This window comes from Pristis pectinata, chromosome 4 (genome assembly GCF_009764475.1).
Source record: "Pristis pectinata isolate sPriPec2 chromosome 4, sPriPec2.1.pri, whole genome shotgun sequence".
Taxonomy (NCBI): Eukaryota; Metazoa; Chordata; class Chondrichthyes; order Rhinopristiformes; family Pristidae; genus Pristis; species Pristis pectinata.
Window position 1 is genome coordinate 16,147,074 of NC_067408.1, and position 19,995 is coordinate 16,167,068.

General features: G+C 40.9%; 1 protein-coding gene across 1 annotated transcript in view; it reads left to right on the forward strand.

The window, feature by feature from the left end:
- The first annotated feature begins 188 nt into the window (after positions 1-188).
- Positions 189-19,995, forward strand: part of hmgxb3 (HMG box domain containing 3) — an 82,493-nt gene continuing 62,686 nt past the window's right edge. The window contains exons 1-5 of the mRNA XM_052013562.1: positions 189-262; positions 6,482-6,632; positions 11,648-11,822; positions 13,203-13,817; positions 16,581-16,670. Of these exons, the coding sequence (XP_051869522.1) occupies positions 6,484-6,632; positions 11,648-11,822; positions 13,203-13,817; positions 16,581-16,670 (1,029 nt within the window). The 5' untranslated portion in view covers positions 189-262; positions 6,482-6,483. The remainder of the gene's footprint in view (positions 263-6,481; positions 6,633-11,647; positions 11,823-13,202; positions 13,818-16,580; positions 16,671-19,995) is intronic.

Consider the following 19,995-nt stretch of genomic DNA (forward strand, 5'->3'; position numbering starts at 1 on the left):
GCAAACCCATGGCTTCAGCAGCACTGTGGCTGGTAGTGCGCATGCGCCCTGGGTTCAGCACCAGGAGTCCGGCGTCCCGCAGTCGTCACGCCGCGTCTCCACGTGCTTAAAACGACAACGGTGATAGGCCGGCTGCCACCAAAGGCAAATTGACGCCGCGATCGGATTGGCGAACTGCAACGTAGCAACGGCGCCATTTTGTATTTGGAGCCGAGAGGTACGGAACTGGAATGCAAAACCTTTGAGCAAAAGCCCCGGTGAGGTGAGTCAGGGCGGCGGATAGCCCGCCGTCGCGGGTGGTCGGCGCCGGCCAGGAGATTGCGGCGCCGAGGCGGTGAATTTGCCGGGATTTGCCCCCCTTCATTCCCCGGTGTGGGGCAGTGTTGGCAGAGACACAGGACAATAAGGCGGGCGCTCATTGGCCGCCGGGCTGCGCGTTCGTCAGTAAGTGAGCAGCAGAGCGGCCGCGGTGGCGGCAGCGGGAAGGGGGAACGGAGAGGGGCGGCTGTTGCTGCGGCTGCGGCGGCCGGCCCTCCACAGCCGGCCGGCTGGCTGGCTGACCGGGCAGCGCTGAGCAAATACATCGACCGATGGGAGAGGAAACAAAACCCACGCAGGCTCTCGCACCCGAAACGTCGACCATCCCTTTGCTTCCACGGATGCCGCCTGCCCTGCTGGGTTCCTCCGGCAGCCTGTCATTTTGCTCCAGTTTCCAACGGCTGCAGTCTCCAGGAGAGGAGGGAGCACGGGAACTGCGGCATGCAATGGGGGGAAGGAGGAGGAGAAGGAGGGCGTAGTCTCGGGGTTCAGCATGCTGCGGGGCGGGTGCACACTAGGGGCAATGTTCGCGGGAGAGAAGGAATGCCTCAGGACAACTTCACTAGGGGCAATGACCGAGGGAGAGAAGGAATTCCTCAGGTTTGTGGCCTCAGGACAACTTCACTAGGGGTAATGTCCGAGGGAGAGAAGGAATTCCTCAGGTTTGTGGCCTCAGGACAACTTCACAAGTTGCAATGATGAAACCCACAAAGCGCTGGAGGAACTCAGCAGGTCAGGCAGCACCTATGGAGGGAAATGAACAGTCGACGTTTTGGGGCTAGGCCCTTCATCTGGAAGAGTAACCACTGTTACCTGTGTGTTCAGCCCCTTATTTGTCATCACCATTCCCCCACGCAATTTGTTTACTAGAGTGGAGATTTCTAATTGCTCCTGTCATTTTGTTTGGCTTAAACATCCTACGTTACTGGAATAATTATACTTAAATTAAAAAAAGTATTTGATTGATCATGAATGTGGGAATTGGGGGAACAAGTATATCACTCAGACCTTCAAGCCGATCATAGCTGATCTGATTGTAACTTCATCCCAGCATTTCTATATACCAACTGTAACCTTTCACCCACTTACCAAATATTTAAAAACATGCAAATAACTTGCTTTCACTGTCCTGTGATGAAGAGTTCCAAGGAATCATGACCAGCTGAGATGAAAAATAAAATGTCTCATCTGTCTTAAATGGTAATCCTTATTTTAAAACAGTGATTCCTAGTTGTATATTTTCACACAAGAGGAAACAGCCTCTCCATGTCTTCCCTGTCATGATTCCTCAGGATATTGTATATTTCAATTAAGCTCCCTGTCTTCTAAACTTCAATGGATACAAGAGAGAGATAAGATTTCTTTATTAGTCACGTGTACATTGAAACACATAGTGGAAAATGTGTCTTTGTGTAGAATATTCTGGAGACAGCCTGCAAGTGTCGCCACTCTTCCGGTGCCAACATAGCAAGCCTTCCCTGTTGACCACTTCCTCATAAAGCAATCTATGTGCATTCCAGCTGTTAGTCTAGAACGTAATAGAAGCACTCGGCAGGTCAAGCAGTGTCAATGGAAAACAGAATAGATGGTTTTGGTCATTGACTTTTCATCAGAACTAGAAAAATGGGAAAAGCAAGTTTTTTTCAGTTGCTGAGCTGAAGAGCTGTCTGTGATGGGGTGCAGACCAAAATTATCATGGTAACAATTACTGGAAAAAGTAGTAGTTAGGGATGGAAGAGAAAAAGAAACAAATTGAACTACAGATTTACAGCTTCATCAGTGGAATGGGGGAAAAAAAGGACCCGGCACCAGAATTTCAATATTATGTCCTGAGGACTGCAGTACATGCAGATAGTCAATGAGGTGCTGTTCCTCGAGTTTGTGTTGGGTGTTGTTGGAGCACTGTAGGAGATCAAAGACACAGATCACCTTGGGATAGAGAATTATAACATAACATATATCTTTATTGGTCACACGTACATCGAAACACACAATGAAATGCATCTTTTACGTAGAGTATGCTGGGGGCAGCCCATGAGTTAAAGTGACTGGAAGCTCATGGTCACCCTTGTGAACTAAACAGAAGTTCTGCAAAGCTGTCAGACAGCCAATCTGTGTTTGGTTTCTCCAATGTAGGTGAGTGTTTATAGTGGCTACCAAATGCGATGGATGAGATTGAGAAAACTGTCAGTGAACTGTTGCCTCATCTGGAAGGAGGCTTTTTCCCTGCATAGGGAAGTCTAAAAATAGAGGGCATAGGTTTAAGATGGGAGGGGAAAGGGTTAAAGGGGCAAGATTTTCACACAGAGAGTGATGGGTATATGGTAAGAGCTAGGAAGTAGGAGAGGCAGGTACAATTACACTGTTTAAAAGACATTTGAACAGGTACATGGATGAAAAAGGTTTAGAGGGATGTGGGCCAAATGGGATTAGCTCTGGCAGACGCCTTGGTTGGCGTGGATGAGTGGACTAAGCTGCCTGTTTCTGTGTTGTATGACTCTATACTGTATGAGTGTTTTGGTCCCTGGATGGTGGGAAAGGAACTGATAAAGGAGTGGGTGTTGCAACTCCCACGGGAAAGTGCTGTGAGGAAGGGAATGGTTGACGCAGATGGAAGAATAGACGAGGGAATCGTAGAGTCTTTTCAAAAGGATGAAAAGCAGGGAAAGAGAAGTGAGTGTGATGGTGGAAAAGAAGATAAAAGGAAAACATCTTAAAGGCACTAATGTGGAAAGTTTCATCATCGGAGCAGATGTGACAAAAACTGGGAGAATGGAAGGAGATGTAATCAAGATAGGTGTAGGAGTTGGCAGGTTTAAAATGTATATTGGTAGGTAACCTGTCCTATGAGATAGCGATATCAACGAAAGAAAAAGTCAGATATGGATCTTGTGTAAGTGAGGAGGGAAATTGCACGCAAAGATAATGAAATTTGTGAGTTCTATTTGATTGCACGAAGCAGCATCAGTATAGTCAGTGCATCGGCAAAAGAGTTGAGAGAGGGCACCTGAACAGGATAGAAACAAGGACTGTTCTAACAAAGTGACAGGCAGAGCTTGGGACTATGCAAATTCCCAATTTGGAAGATGGAAACGTAGTTGGCAGAAGATGATATTATCACTTTGCTGAAAGAAATGAGAAAAAAATAATTTACCTTAGTCACAGTCCATAGAATTGCCTCCTGTTGAATGTCATTTTAATTCTCCATCCCACTCTGTCCTATCTATTTGTGGCCTCATGCACAGCTCAACCTTGAGGAACAATAACTCATCTTCCAGCTGCAGCCTTTCAAACTCAATATCAAATTTTCCAACTTTAGATGACTCATTCTTTTCTTCTTGCTGTCTTTCTTGCCAGTTATCCTTTTATGATTTTTGGCTCAGCTTTTCTCCCTCTATTAAGGTAGCCTGGCCTGCTATTAGCAACACACAACAACAGACAAAGAAATATAATGCAAGTAAAATAAAAAAAAATGCAGATTCTGAAAATCTAAGATAAAGACGGAAAATGCCAGAGATATTCAACAGGTCAGGCTGTATCTGTTGGAAGAGAAGAAGTTAACATTTCAAGCTGGCAGTTAACATTTCCCTTTGTTAAACTGCTGATGTTGTGACATGAGCTGCTGAGTATCTCTGGTACTTTCTGTTTGTTGACTTGTTGAATTTGCTGCCACTTCTCTTCCAGGAATGTCTAACTTGAAGTTCTACTCTGCTCTCTGACGTGGTTTCCGTTGTCTCTCTTGCCTTGTTCGTCTTCAGTGATATCTCTTTCCTTTCTAGTTCTAATGAAGGATCTTTGATCTGAAACTTTAATCCTGTTTCTCTTCCCACAGATGTGGCTGACCTGCTGTGTATTACCAGCATTTTCTGTTTTTGTTAAAGAAAAATGTCCAAGCCTGACTGCCATATTAACTTATTTGGTCTCACCCTATTGGAGATGTTCCCTTTGTTCTACCCATCCCTCCCCCACCTTTTCTGCAACTGAAAACCAACTTGTTTTTTCTTTCCCAGTTCTGACAAAGGGTCATGGATCTGAAACATTAACTGTTTCTCTTTCCATAAATGCTGCCTGACCTGCTGAGTGTTTCTAGCATTTCCTGTTTTTATTTGAGATTTCTGGAATCTGCAATTTATTTTAGTTTCATTATCATTCATGACTTCGATTTCTTTTGGGATCTTGATAGGAGAGAAATCTTGTTTCAGGAAGAATTTAAATGTGATGTTATGGGAAAGATGAGCACAAATTTGAGATTACATATTCAAAGACTTAGGACAGGAAAGAAGTTGGACATCGGGTGGTAATTTGTAGTTATTTGAAGGTGCGGGGTGCGATTGCAAATTTTCAGGACACATTGCTGCTACATGAGGGAAAGAACCCTTGAGGGTATCACGTAGCATGAGAATTGGGAAAGGAAGATGGGTAGTCAGCTGCTATATGAAAATAGGGTCATGGGAGCAGGAGCCAAGTCTCATGGAAGCACCATAGCTATAAAGCCCGTACAAACCTATGTAAAACCGTAACCTGACTAGACCTAATTTGATATATGTTGCGTAACTAAAGTACTTCCAGGTCAGGAAAAGGAGTGTTGTGCCACTTTGCCAGGAGTGGAGTTGCAACAAGTCTAATTTACTGAATTACTGTGATTTGGGCAGTAAACAACTGCAGCTCACAAAGGGGGGATTACTTGACTTGAATGTTCTTGGTCCTGATGGGAAGTTTAATCCACATAAATTTTCAGGTGAGATTAAGCTGATAGTGAAAAATCAATACAATGAATTTTGGCTCAGTGAGTCAGAGGATTGTGCATTCAAGTAGGACCAGATTATTTTATCTGAATTGATACTTGGTGATACAGTGGCAACATTGTGTTCTTCAGTGCACTTTAGTTGATGACATATAGTAAATATGGAAGATTCCTGAAAATTATTTGAAGAGTCAAAAAGAGTTTTCCATATGTTGATCATCCTTTCTCTTGATCTAACAATAATTAGTGGTGGAACTATTAATCGAGGAAATGTCTAGCATGCCTGCATTTTCTTCCTTTGCACGCTGGAATTCAAGATATTGTATTTTGATCAGCATTCTGTGGAAACTTAAGTTACAAAGTGTATACTGTTTCATGGTAATCTTATACAATTAATTGCAGCAATAAAATTTCATCCTGGCACATCAGTATAAACTGAACGGCCTGGTGTTAATCTAATGAATACAGAATTGCTGCTGTGATTTGGGTTTTGAAGTGATTTCACAGCATTTTCTGTGAGTTAGTTATATATGTATAACCCTTGGTTAGCTGGCTTTTCTGTTGCCTTAAGCTCCTCTATCTTTGTCTCTTCCTCTCTCCTCAACCAGACTCAAATGGCTATAGTTCAAAAATGTTGGCTTCATTTCATTGTTCACACCCTGATGGATAGTTGAACTTGTACGATTTATGGATTTCCTTAAATTATATAAAAGAATGAAGCTGTTGCATTTCTTTGTTGCCAGGCCTCAAGTTGTCCTAAAGTTCTTTGTAGCCACTGAACTACTTTTATAGTCTCTCTTGTGTCTCCATTTTAGAGTCTTGTTATATTTTATAGGCGATACCACAGACAAATTCCCATAAACATTAACATAATAATGATCATATTTGTTTGAGGAAAACATAGTGGCCAACATTCTGGGAATGATTACCATGATGTTATTCCAGCAGAATCTTGTGTGATATTTTGCATCGACCCAAGAGAATGAGCGTGGCTCGACTTAACGTAACATCTGAAAGGTGACACCTATGACAATGCATGACAGTACACTTCCTGTATTGACTATGATATTTTGTGCTCAAGTTTCTGGAATGTGACTTGTATCCACTGCTTATCACTCAGATGAGAATCTTACTAGCTCAGCCATAGCTGACAATTCCAAACAAGTTTCCAATGTGCTTCATTGGGAAATCTTGGTTCTGTTAATTTGAAAATGTGTTCTGTCAATTGTTCCTATTAAGTACAAAAAACACCCGTGTGTTGTATCTTGCATCTATAACACAATGCAAACTTAGTTGCTATTACTTTTGCTGATTGCCACTTTTGGTTCTAGCTTTGACAAGTGTGCGCAATGAATGTGCACAAGCTTATATTTTTGTTTAGATCATTGGGTTATCAATCTTTTGTATTTTTATCTTAAGGAATGGATGCCCCATACGATGGAGCAGAGATAACATTAGTAACAGAAGAAATTGAAGGCTGCTACAGCTACACAAAAAGCTTCCAGCCCAAAAAGAAAAAGAAATGGAAAGATCAAAGTGATGATGGAAGTAAAAAAGGCAAGAAGCCCAGGTAAAAAGAAGAACATTTTACATCCAAAAAGAATTCATTGTCGCATATTCTACATATACTAGTTCTGACTGTTGTTGATGTGCCTCATTTGTGTGGTCTTTGTTCACTGGTTTAAACCTGCTGATTAGAGGAAACATTGAAGTACTACTCCCTGCATATAGAATTGTATGCTGTCATTACCTGGATTTTTTTTTAACAACATCAACAATGTGTTCCAAAGATCTACTTTATCATGCAATTTACTTTCTATTTCCAATTTTGATTTTTATATAACAGCATCTGCATCAACATTTGGTTTAGTGCCAGCTAATTTCAAACTTAGTTAATTTTGTTCCAGTTCAATATTAGTATCAAAGTAAGCTTCCATTTGTAAATATCTTTTAAAACTATGCCTGGATTTTCCTGAGTTAGTCCAGTGCCTGCACTTATCTTTTATATTTTCCATTCCCCCAGGCCTGCCTTCTCCAGATCTGGAAGACCAAACTTTTGTGCCAGAATGGTCTTGCAATTCAATGATAAGGCCATGAACATTGTAGGGTCTTGAAGTAGTGGGACTGTAGGGTTGTCATAGAGCACTACAGCACAGAAATGTGCCCTTTGACCCATGTAGTTCATGCCGGCCTGGCTTTCTGCCTGGTCCCATCTACCTGCACCCGGACCATAGCCCTCCATACCTCTCTCATCCATGCACCTATCCAAACTTCTCTTAAGTGTTACAGCTGAACCTGCATCCACCTCTTCCGCTGGCAGCTCATTCCACACTCGCACCATCCTCTGAGTGAAGTAGATAAGGTTTCTTTATTAGTCACATGTACATCGAAACACACAGTGAAATTGCATCTTTTGCTTAGAGTGTTCTGGGGCGCAGCCCGCAAGTGTCGCCACGCTTCCGGCGCCAACATAGCATGCCCACAACTTCCTAACCCGTACGTCTTTGGAATGTGGGAGGAAACCGGAGCACCCGGAGGAAACCCACACAGACACGGCGAGAACGTACAAACTCCTTACAGACAGCAGTGGGAATTGAACCTGGGTCGCTGGCACTGTAATAGCATTACGCTAACCGCTACACTACCATGCCTGCCCCTCAGATTCCCCTTAAGTATTTCACTGTTCACCCTAAACCTATGACCTAGTCTCACCCAACCTGAGGGGGGAAAAAGCCTGCATGCATTCACCCTATCTATACCCCTCATAATTTTGTATACCTCTGTAAGACCTCCTCTCATTATCCTGCACTCCAGGGAATAAAGTCCTAACCTATTCAACCTTTCCCTATAACTCAAGTCCCGGTAACATCTGTGTAAATATTCTCTGCACTCTTTCAAGCTTATTGATACCGTTCCTGTTGGTAGGTGACCAGAGCAGCACACAATACTCTAAGTTTGGTCTCACCAACTTCTTATACAACTTCAACGTAACATTCCCAACTCCTGTACTCAGTGCCCTGATTTATGAAGGCCAATGTGCCAAAAGCTCTCTTTATGACCCTATCTATCTGTAATGCCACTTTCAAGGAATTATGGATCTGTTTTCCCAGGTTCCTTTGTTCTACTGCACACCTCAGTGCCTTATCATTCACTGTGTAAGTCTTAGTCTGGTTTGTCCTCCCAAAGTGCATCACCTCACACTTGTCTGCATTAAATTCCATCTGCCATTTTTCAGCCCATTTTACCAGCTGGTCCAGATCACTTTGCAAGCTTTGATAGCCTTCCTTGCTGTCCACTACACCCCCAGTCTTCGTGTCATCTGCAAATTTGTTGATCTGGTTTACTCCATTAACATCTAAATCATTAATATAAATGATAAACAGCAACGGATCCAGCTCCGATCCCTGCGGCACACCACTAGTCAAAGGCCTCCAATCAGAGAGACAATCATCTACTACCACTCTCTGGCTTCTGCTAAGCCAACGATAAATCCAATTGGCTACTTCATCCTGAATACCAAGCGACTTAACGTTGTGGAGCAACGGCCTTGCTAAAATCTATGTAGACAATGTCCATCGCCTTCCCTTGATCAACTTTCCTGGTAACCTCCTCGTAAAACTCTATTAGATTGGTTAGACATGACCTGCCATGCACAAAGCCATGCTGACTATCCCTAATCGAGCCCTGTCTATCCAAATACTTACATATCCTGTCCCTCAGAATACCTTCCAATAATTTACCCATGAATGACGTCAGGCACACTGGCCTATAATTTCCTGACTTATTCTTAGAGCCTTTCTTAAACAATGGAACAACATTAGCTATCCTCCAGTCCTCTGGCTCCAAGCCTATGGCTAAGGTTGTTCTAAATATCTCTGCCAGGGCCCCTGCAATTTCTGCACTAGCCTCCCACAAGGTTCACGGGGACACCTCATCAGGCCCTAGGGATTTATCCATCCTAATTCGCCTCGAGACAGCAAGTACCTCCTCTTCTGTAGTCCAGATACGGTCCATGACCTCACTACTCTTTTTCATCAGTTTTATGGACTCCATGTCTGTCAGACTTGTGCCAGAAACCTGCTCTGAAATTCCTCTGGAAGACTTGGATAATGAGCAAAACCATGTCACCAATTTAGCAGCTGCCAAATTTTCAGAAACATTAAGAACTTTTAAATTAGTAATTTAAAGTTATAAAATGTATTATTTTTCTTAGAAAATGTTCAAATATAAATGCTTAATAATCAGTTTAAAACATTAAACAAATTACAAAGAGAGGCTATCCTGGAGAGAGTGTCCAATGTAGCCATATGGGTAGAACTTTGGAGTAAGTGAGAGGTCATCACTTTGCTGGGGTTATATCACATGCCTCCCAGTAGTCAGCAGGAATTAGGAACAGATATGTAAGCAAATTGCAGAAAGGTGTTAGAGCAATAGGATTATATTAGTGGGAGATCTTAACTTCCCCATCATTGACTGGGATTGCCCTGGTGCAAGTGGCATAGGTGGAATTTGTTAAGTGCGTCCAAGAAAGTTCTTTGAAACTAAATGTAGAGAATCCTACTAAAGATGGGGCAGTAATCAAAATTGGGCAGGTGGTGGAATCGTCAGTTGCCCAAACATTTTGGGAACGATGATCATAATTCTGTAAGTCTCAAGGTAGTTGGGGAAAGGGATAAGGTTGGTTCTCAAGTTAAGGTCTTGAATTGGGGCAAAGACTGATTTCAGTCGTGTAAGGGAGGACCTGGTGATAGTAGATTAGGAGCAGATGCTTGTGGGTAAAACAACAGCTGACAAGTGGGAGCCTTTTAAAAGAGAGTTGGTAAGAGTTTGGGGCCTGCAGCTAGGTGAAAGGCAAAGATGGCAAGATAAGGGAGCCTTGTTTGACAAAGGATATTGAAGGTTTGATCAGAAAAAAATCATATGGCAGGTAATGAGTCTTGATGAGTATAGAGTATTTAGGAAAGAAGAAATTAGGAGAGCAAAAAGGGGCCATGAAATATCCTTGGCAAGTAAAGTTAAGGAGAATCCCAAGACATTCTAAAAGTATATCGGGACCAAGAGGGTAGCCAGAGTTAGAGACAGTTCCCTGAGGGACCAAATAGATTATCTCTGTGTAGAGCCAAGTAATGGTTAAAGAAGGTCCTAAATTAATACTTAATGTAGTATCTAATATAGTATAGGATATAGTTAATAATGCAATATAGTCTTGTGCAGGAATGTGATGTGATGCATTTTGAAAGGAAGAATCAGAAGAAAAAAATATGCGAAACAGATGGTTGATAGTCAGCACGGAATCGGTAGCCAAAGGGCCTGATTCCATGAAGTTTCTATCTATGACTCTCTAAAAATTTAAAAGGAATAGAGCTGATGAGTGACAGATATTCTGATGTGCAAGTCTTTGAATTGTGTGGACCAAAGAAGTCTCTGGGATTCCAACAATCTAAAATATAGCAGAAAAGACACCTGTGCTAAAATTATAGTAATCATTTAGACCAAATTTTCAGTATATTTTAGGAAGGATGTTGAGGCTGTGGAGAGGGAGCAGTAGTGAACAAATAGGAGGAGATGTTTATTAGTGGAGACTCTGGAAACCACAGCTCTTTTCATTAGAACAAAGAAGGTTTAAGGGAAGATCAAGATGTTCTTTAGGCTGAAGGGTTTAATTGTTAGAGTGTTAGCTCGGTAGCAAGAGCGAGAGAGACCATTTTCACCAGCAAATAATTAGAGGCTGTAAGGTTAATGGAAAGGATTGCAAGCATTTTCTTCTTGGACACAAAGCTTTGATCTGACATCTAATAGCCCACCACAACCATTAGTAGGAATGCAACTTGTACACAAAATTTAAAAGGAAGTGAATGAACATTTTAAGACATGAGTGAATGGAAGAGGAACAAGACTTAGCGGATACTTTCTGAGAACAAGCATATTGGATGAAATAGCTTAATTCTATGCCATTAAATTTCAGTGATTCTCAATCTTGAGTGAGATATATTGTCATTCTGCTTGTCAAACAAGGAAGGCATGTAGAAATTTAAAGTATTTTTTTGATAGTTATGTTTTTGAAGCTAATCATTTGGAATATGTTTAGATAAAATTGCTAATCACTTTTATAAATAGAGGTTTTTGTTGCACCACAACCAAATCATTATCTTTATTTATAAGTTATGTGGCTCATATAGTTGTTGGCAAGCTTCTTCTGTAAGAAGCTGAACCATGGAAAGTAGGAAAGTCTCGAGGGCAATCCTTAATTTGCTGAACAAGCAAGTTTCAACTGAGATGTCTGCCTACTTAATGTGTATACAATTCAGCTGAGATTCGCAAAAAAGACAAGTAATATATTTTGTTTCTCAAAAGAAATCTATTAAAGTACATAGGTATTTTTGAATGACCCTCCTTAGATTTAGAATTTTTAAATTTTTGTCTCTCTTTTCACTTGAAATAATGATTTGATCTTTCTGATGTTTTCCCATGAAGCCAGAAAACATTTTTTCCAAATTTTACATGTTCTTTGTAATACCAAGATACATTTCAGTGAGTGTTTCTATGCAAGATTGTGTTTTTAAAATTTTTCTTCTTGTCTTTCAGGCCAGCTTATTTGCTGTACTATTATGATACTCATTTAAAAGTGCAGCAAGACTTTCCTAATTTGCCACGGTCTGAGATAAACAAGAAAATCAGTGAAAGCTGGAGGCGTCTCAGTGTTGCTGAGAAGAGTATTTACCTTGAAAAGGCAAAGCTGGAAAAAGAAGGAATAGATCCGGTAAAAGCTTTTTCTTACCTCCAAAAAATAATGTGCTGTTTAAGAAATTTTTCAGGGTACATTTATAAAATCCTTTCTAAAAACAAGTGTACTGTTAAGGAGTTCATAGTCAGCTCTTTGTGATGTTGTATCATCTGTAAATGTAAATGCACATGCATTCCCCTGTCTTTTGTGTTTCCCTTTTTTGGGCAATTGAAGTAGCTGATGGTGGGGGAATGTTTGTAGATACATTATATCTTGGGTCAGTGATCAAAGCATCGTCAATGATTGAGGGCTCTCAAGTGAATCAGTGATGATTGTGGTGGTGAAGGTGTGATGGGAGTGTAAAATAAACATCATTTAGGGTGATATTTTTAATATGTAACTTTATTTTGAAATCACAAGGAAGAATTTGCCTCTGGGTACAGAAGCTAAAGGGTGAAATCTAAGTGAGGAGCTTTCATTGAGCTTAGGATTCTGCAAGATACTTCCTTGTTTCAACCATATTGTAATTCCTACCTTGAATTTATCTGGTGATGGAAATTTAAATGAAAGGCAGGTCGAGTGGAAAACTTCTGATTTGCACAGTTCAGCAATGTAAAAATGCATGGAAGAGTTCAGAAGTTGTAATTTTGATAATTTCTATCTTGCTGCAACTATGTTTGGCATAAGGTATATAATGAGCTGTGATCATCCACCTTCATTTATGGCTTTATGTAATTAATTGAAGCAATTAAATATTATTTGGCTCAAGACTTGTAATTTAGAAATCTTTTTGTTTTGGAATATATTTTCTGTCAAATCACTGTAAGCAGAATTGAGAAATTATTTTGATAATATTTCTTTATGTTAATGGTATTTTACACACCAAAACAAAACACTGAATTTTACTTTCTGCAACAAAAAAATGCATTGGAATACCAGTTACTTTATTAAAATAACATGAATCAAATCAAAGAGAAACTAAATGTTTCTATTTTTCCCCCAAGACCAGTCTTCCCAGGAGCTAACTACTATTAATTAGTCTTCGATCAACCTATGACATCACATGAACCGTTCACAAGTCAAGCATCAGATTGAACATTTGCTGCCTTTTTGTGTTTTGTATTGTTAAGTGTGTTGTTGACATTAGTAAAATACATAATTTCTAGCAAAAACTGAAACCATGTCTCTTTGGATTTTATTTTTATGCAACTTCTATCGGAACTTCTGTTAAATCCAAACCTACAGATAATTTGAATGAAAGGTTGTTTTTAATTGGAAGTGTTAACTTCTGTTTCTCTCTTTCTGCAGATGTTGCCTCACCTGATGGGTATTTTCAGCATTTTTCTTGCAAACTTCCATCATCTTGATTATTTTTTATTGTGTGAATAATTTGTACTTATTTTGTTTCAACTATAGAACGATAAGCTGATAAGTGCATCAACTGGTGTCCCTCCTGCCGATATTCCAGGATTCCGCAAAATACTTCCTCGTTCCAACTATATTATAATTCCTACCTCTAATTTATCTGGTGATGGAAATGGTCAACAACTACTGCAATCTCCCACACCAAGGGGAGATGAAGGAAATTCCACCTGGCAGACTATTACCCATGACTCTATACAGAGTCTATTTACAGTTACAGACTCTTGCCATGTTGAGAATACTGAGGAGAGCATTGCAATTGATGGAATTACCGATGAAACCACTGCGTTCATTCACACAGAAACAATGCAGGAGATTGTTGCATCGGAGATGCTATCACAGTTTTCTAACTCCGGAGATGATAAAGTGACAGGAGAACTTACCACCAATAAGACTTCTTTGGAATTAACTCATCCCTACGATTCACCTTGTGTTGTCATCGAAGGAACACTGATAAGTACAAGTGACAGTGTTTCAGAAAATGCAACCAGCTGTAGTAACCAGCAGACAGCGGAGACTAATCCTGTCATAGCAGTATTATCAAATCAAAGCAAGTCAGCTGCAAGCCTTAATGCTGCCGAACAAACTATTGGCATTAATAGCAAACAGGTAGGAAACTGAGTGTGCTCTTTAATTTCCCCTTGCACTTCATCTCATGTATGTCTTTTAGGTTGAAGGTGAACTATAGGTATGAGAGTTAATCCCAATTTATTCCACAATCACCAAAGGCTATAAAATTTCACTAAATTTGAGTGATTATTTCTAAAAGGGATTAGTATTTACTTGTGTGTTTATCTATGTCTCAAAATCAAATATCCATATTTTTTTTAAAAAAAGGAAATTGACCACTTTTGATGTTATTCTCCATTTCTCTTTCTTGATTTCATCGCTTTATGTGTTATTACCTGGAGGTATTGGTGATGAGTTGGTGGATCAGATCTTTGAGAGTTCGAGCCAATATGTTTGTGATGTATGAAAATGTACATGTGCGGGTTAATAAGTTTGCAGATGATACGAAGATTGGTGGTGTTGTGGATAGCGTAGAAGACTGGCAAAGGATACAGTGGGATATAGACCAGTTGCAGATGCGGGCAGAGAAATGGCAGATGAAGTTCAACCCGGCCAAATGTGAAGTGTTGCACCTTGGGAGATCAAATGTAAAGAGACAGTACACTGTTAATGGCAAGACCCTTAACAGTGTTGATGAGCAGAGGGATCTCAGGGTCCAAGTTCATAGCTCCTTGAAAGGGACTACACAGGTTGATAGGGTGGTAAAGAAAGCATATGGCATGTTTGCCTTCATTAGTCGAGGCATTGAGTTCAAGAGTCAGGAAGTTATGCTGCAGCTTTATAAAACTCTAGTTAGGCAGCATCTGGAGTATTGCATTCAATTCTGGTCACCCCATTATAGGAAGGATTTAGGGGCTTTGGAGAGGGTGCAGAAGTGGTTTACCAAGATGCTGCCTGGATTAGAGGGCATGTGCTCTGAGGATAGGTTGGACAAACTTGGGTTGTTTTCTCTCGAGTGGCGGAGGCTGAGGGGAGGTCTGATCAAGGTTTATAAGATTACGAGAGACATAGAAAGCCAGTATCTTTTCCCCAGGGTTGAAATGTCTTCATACCAGAGGACATACATTTAAGGTGATGGGGGTAAGTTCAAAGGTGTGCGTGGCAAGGTTTTTTTTACACAGATAGTGGTGGGTGCCTGGAATGTGCTGCCTGGGGTGGTGGTGGAGGCAAACATGACAGGAGTGTTCAAGAAGCTCTTAGATAGGCACATGCATGTGAAGGAAATGATTTGTCTAAAACTGTTAAATTCATTATTGAGTCCTGAGGGCTGTGAAGTGCCTGGACAGAAATGAGGTGCTGATCCTTGAGTTTGTACTGACCTTCGCTGTAACAGTGTAGGAGGCCAAAGAATGGGAGGTCAGAGTTGGGTCAGCCCACACGATTGTCTCTCGCCATGATTCTCCATCCCACTCTCTGGACCTCTGTCTATGGCCTTCTACACTGTTACAACAAAGCCCAAAGTAAACTTGAGGAATAACACATTATCCCTCTTTGAGACAAATTGTAGCCCTCTGAACATTCCAGCTGTTGTACAAGGTCATCCACTGTAACTTCAACTCTGTTTTTCTCTCCACACAGATAACCTGATCTGTGACCAGCATTTTCTTTTTATTTCTGAATTCCAGCAATTGCTGTTTTTACCTTCATTCACCTTTATTTACACTCCTCCAGACAGATCAGCTATGATTAACAAAACATTCATTTCCCTCCATTAGATGGCACCAAAATAAATTGTGTCATCCAGACAACCTTGGACCCTACTCTATCACAGGCAATTCATTTTTTTTCAATTGAAAACACTTATTTCTCACTTTTCCATTCCTGATCTTTTCCAGTCCTGATCCTGCCTTTGAGGAGTATAATTTTTTTTTTGTAATTTGCTATAGTTGTTTTCTGGTTTATGGAGCCTTTCAGAAAAAACCCATCTGTGGAATTATAAATTCCCACTTTATTGACAAGTTAAATGATCATGTGCTCCAATCACTGCTCATTTTGGAGTATACCCAGTTGTTAAGAATTCTACAACAGATCTGTGGAAAGATCTTTTTCCATTTCATTTCTTAATCCAGAGTTTAACACAATTTAGCCTGTTGTTTTGGAGTTAAGTGGGAGGTTTTAATTTAAGACATTAAAACGAGACCCCAACTGATCTCTTCAGTTGGAGGTTGAAGATACAATGGCACCATTCAAAGTTGAACCATGTCTTGGGAAATATTTTTGCCTGAACGCTACCTGATAAAAGATTATTTAGTCACTGCAATTCCTGACAATTCAACAGAAGACCCTCAAATACATTTTAATGGCTATAAAGTACTTTGAGATCTAGGAAGATGTTGGGGGAATGCAGGCTTGTTCATTTGTGATAAACATCATGCCTCTTGTTACGTTGATAACTAAAATTGGAAATGAAGGATAGAATTGTCTCTTTCAAGGTATCTGGTCCCAATTATGTTAATCTTTATTGATGATTCAATAATTGAAATTACTGTCTTCAGTAAAGATCTCAATAGAAGTGTTTAGTGAATGTACGTAAAATTGAGTGTCAGTGTTTTAGGTGGTAAGTTGGGCTCAGAGAAAGGCAGACACTGCATTTTGCAATACAAGTATAATACCATGTATTTTGATATCACTCATTTATTGCCTGTGAATTTCTGGACCAGATCTTGGATCAGAAATCAACAAGAATTTGAAGAATTGAGACAAATTTAGGAAGAGTTTATTATTGATCTGTGACTCCAAATTTAAGGTAGTGTACTATTTGTACACTATGAAGTAATGGCCTGAATGCATTTTCTCCACTAGGATTCAACAGAAAATGTTGCACCATCAACAACGCAGTTCTTAATGTTGCCATTGACAAGTAAGCAGTCAGCAGCTGTTCCAGCTAAAAAGGTAGGATGGAACTCAATACTACAGCTTAATTAGTCTATATTATTTTTTAATCATTAATATGATGGAGTTATTCCTGGCAAGACTACAGTTTAATCCTTGTTCCTAATGGTCTTGAAGATGGTGTGGAGTTATCTTGAACGGTTGCAATCTAGTGTTGTAAACTGAACAAGGATTTCAACAAGGCCTTGGATAAAGTCCAGTGGCTTTGTTATGATTTGGTTATACCCACTGTGCTCTTAGGCAGGATGTTCCAGTATTTTAGCACCAGGATGAAGGAATGACTATATATTTCACAGTCAGGGTCAAATGTATGGTGGTGCCTGTTACTCTTTTCCTTGTAGGTATTGGAGGGTTATGGGTTTCGAAAGAAAATATTGAAAAACCTTGGAGATACTGCAGTGCATCTTACCAGTGGTACAGGCTGCAGCCACAGTTCACTAGTGGTGCAGGGAGTGAACGTTTAAGGTGGGACGCCAGTTAAGCTGATTGTTTGTCTGGAATGTTGTTGAGTTTCTTGAATATTGCCAGAGTTGCACTTGCCATGATAAGGGAATGTGTTCCAAGACCTTCGTGACTTGTATATTTATAGCTGTCAGAAGGCTTTTAGAGTTGGAAGGTGCTGTCCAGCCTCTGAACTGCTGTTATAGCCATAACATTTTTATGGTTGATCTAATTAAGTTTATAATCAGTGGTGACGTCCCAGGAATTGTTGGCTAATTTGTGATAGGTAACGTCATTGTGCAAGGATAGTGATCAGCATGGTAAAATCACTCATGCCATAATGTTGTCCAGATCTTGATATATGTGGGGAATTCATTTTTACATGGGATGTCACAAATAGATCTGAATGCTGCAGTTATAAGTAAAAAAAAAGCTCTGACCTTTTTGGAGGGAAGGTCATTGAATAAGCATCGTTGAAGATGGTTGGACCCAGGACGCTGTTCTGAGGATATCTGGTAGCAGTCTGCTGCATCTAAGCTGACAGCCCAACAATCACAACCACCATTCTTTGTGCTAGGTATAATTACAGTGAAATGCTTTCCCTGTGATTCCTATTAATTTTAATTTCACCGGTATTCCTTCACGCCACTCTTAGTCAAATGTGGCCTTGATGGTTAAGGCAGTCACTCACACCTCTCTTCTGTAATCCAGCTCTTTCATCCATGTTTGGACCAAAGCTGGATTGATCTGCAGTTGAGTGGTTGTGCCAGAACACAAGTGTGAGTATTGCTGAATAAATTCTGCTTGCTCAGACCTATGGAAGTACCTTTCATCAGTTTATTGATTCAGAGTAAATTTCGGGTTTGGTTGGTCATCAGGAGGAAAAGGCCCTTCAGCCCAACACACCCATGCTGACCAAGATGTCTATCTGAGCTAGTCTCATTTGCCACATTTGGCCCATGTCCCTCTAGGCCTTTTCTATCCATGGAACTGTCCAAATGTCTATTTGAACATTGTAATTGTGCCCACCTCTCCCACTTCCTCTGGGAGCTCGTTCCATATACCCACCACCCTCTGCGGAAAAAGTTGCACCTCAGGTCCCTTTTTAAATTTTTCCTTTCTCACCTTAAATCTATGCCCTCTAGTTTTAGATTCCCTACCGTGGGAAAAAGATTGTGATCATCCATCTTATCTGCTCCCCTCATGATTTTATATACCTCCAGAAGGTTAGCCCTGAACTTGCTACACTCCAGTGGGAAAAATGGTCCCATCCTATTGAACCTCTTCTTGTAACTCACACCCTCCAGTCCCAGTAACATCCTCTTGAATCTTTTTCTGCACCCTTTCCAGCTTAATGACATCCATCCTTTGGCTGGGTGACCAGAACCGCACACAGTCTTCCAAGTATGGTCCCACCAACAACTTTTACAGTTGTAACATGACTTCCCAGGACCTGTACCTCTGTGCCCTGAATCATGAGGGCAAGCGTTCTCACCACCCTGTCTACATGTATTGCCACGTTTGGGGAACTGCCTATACCCTGAGGTCTCTTTGTTTCACAATGCTCTCCTGTTCCCTACCATTTACTGTGTAAGTCCTGCCTTGGTTTAACTGACCAAAATGCAACACTTCATACTGGTTCGAGTGAAATTCCATCTTCTGTTCTTTGGCCCCACTTATCCAGTCAATCTAAATCCTGTTGTAATCTTAGATAACCTTTCTTCACTGCCCACTACACCACCAGTTTTGTTATCATTTGCAGACTTATTAACCACGTTACTGACATTGCCAATCAAATCGTTAATATAGATGACAGACAACAGTGGACCCAGCACTGATCCTTGTGGCACACTGCTAATCTGACTTCCAATCTGAATAACGACTCTCCACTACCATGCTCTCACTCCTTCCACTGAGCAGGTTGATTAGTTTTTTTTTGGAAAGAAGAACGTATCTGGGTAATTTCCCACTTCAAGTAGCTGCACTTGAGCAGCTTGACATGAAGCATGACTAGTTCTGGAGCATAAAATTGCAGAAAGAAATCTGTCAGGTCCACAACCTCTGCTGTATCTTGTCCTTTTAGCTCTTTCTTGACATTGCATTGAATGAATAGGAGTGGGTGAAGATTGATGTGAGGCTTGAGGATGAGGCGTTACCATCACTGAATCCCTCACCGTCAATATCCTGAGGATTACCGTTGGCCAGAAGCTGATCTGGAATAGCCATATACACATTGTGGCAACAAGGGCAGGTCAGAGGTTAGGAATCCCGTGGTGAGTAATTCACCTCCTAACTCCCCAAGGCCTATCCACCATCTACAGAGCTCAAGTCAAGAGTGTGATGGAATACTCTTCACTTGCCTGGACTAGTGCAGCTTCAAAAACATTCAACACAATACTATACGGGACAGCAGCCCACTTGATAGGCACCCCATCCACAACATTTCACTCACTCCACCATTGCACAGTAGCAGCAGTTTGTACCACCTATAGGATGCACTGCGACAACTCTCAAAGACTCCTTAAACAGCACCTTCCAAACCTACAACCTGTACCAGCTCGAAGGACAAGAACAGCAAAAGCATGGAAACACCACCACCTGGAAGTTGCCCTCCGAGCCACACACCATCCTGACTTGGAAATAATTGCCATTCCTTCATTGCTTGGTCAAAATCCTGGAACTCCCTTCCTAAACAAGGACTGCAGTGGTTCAAGAAGGCAGCTCACCACCACCTTCTCAAGGGCAATTAGGGATGGGCACATAAATGCTGGCTTAGCCTGCAAAGCCCACATCCTTTGAATGAATAAAAATCCACTCCACTTCTGGGTGAAAATGGTTGAACAGGTTCATTTTTGATTTTTGCTGGGCCCTCCCATCATTTTTC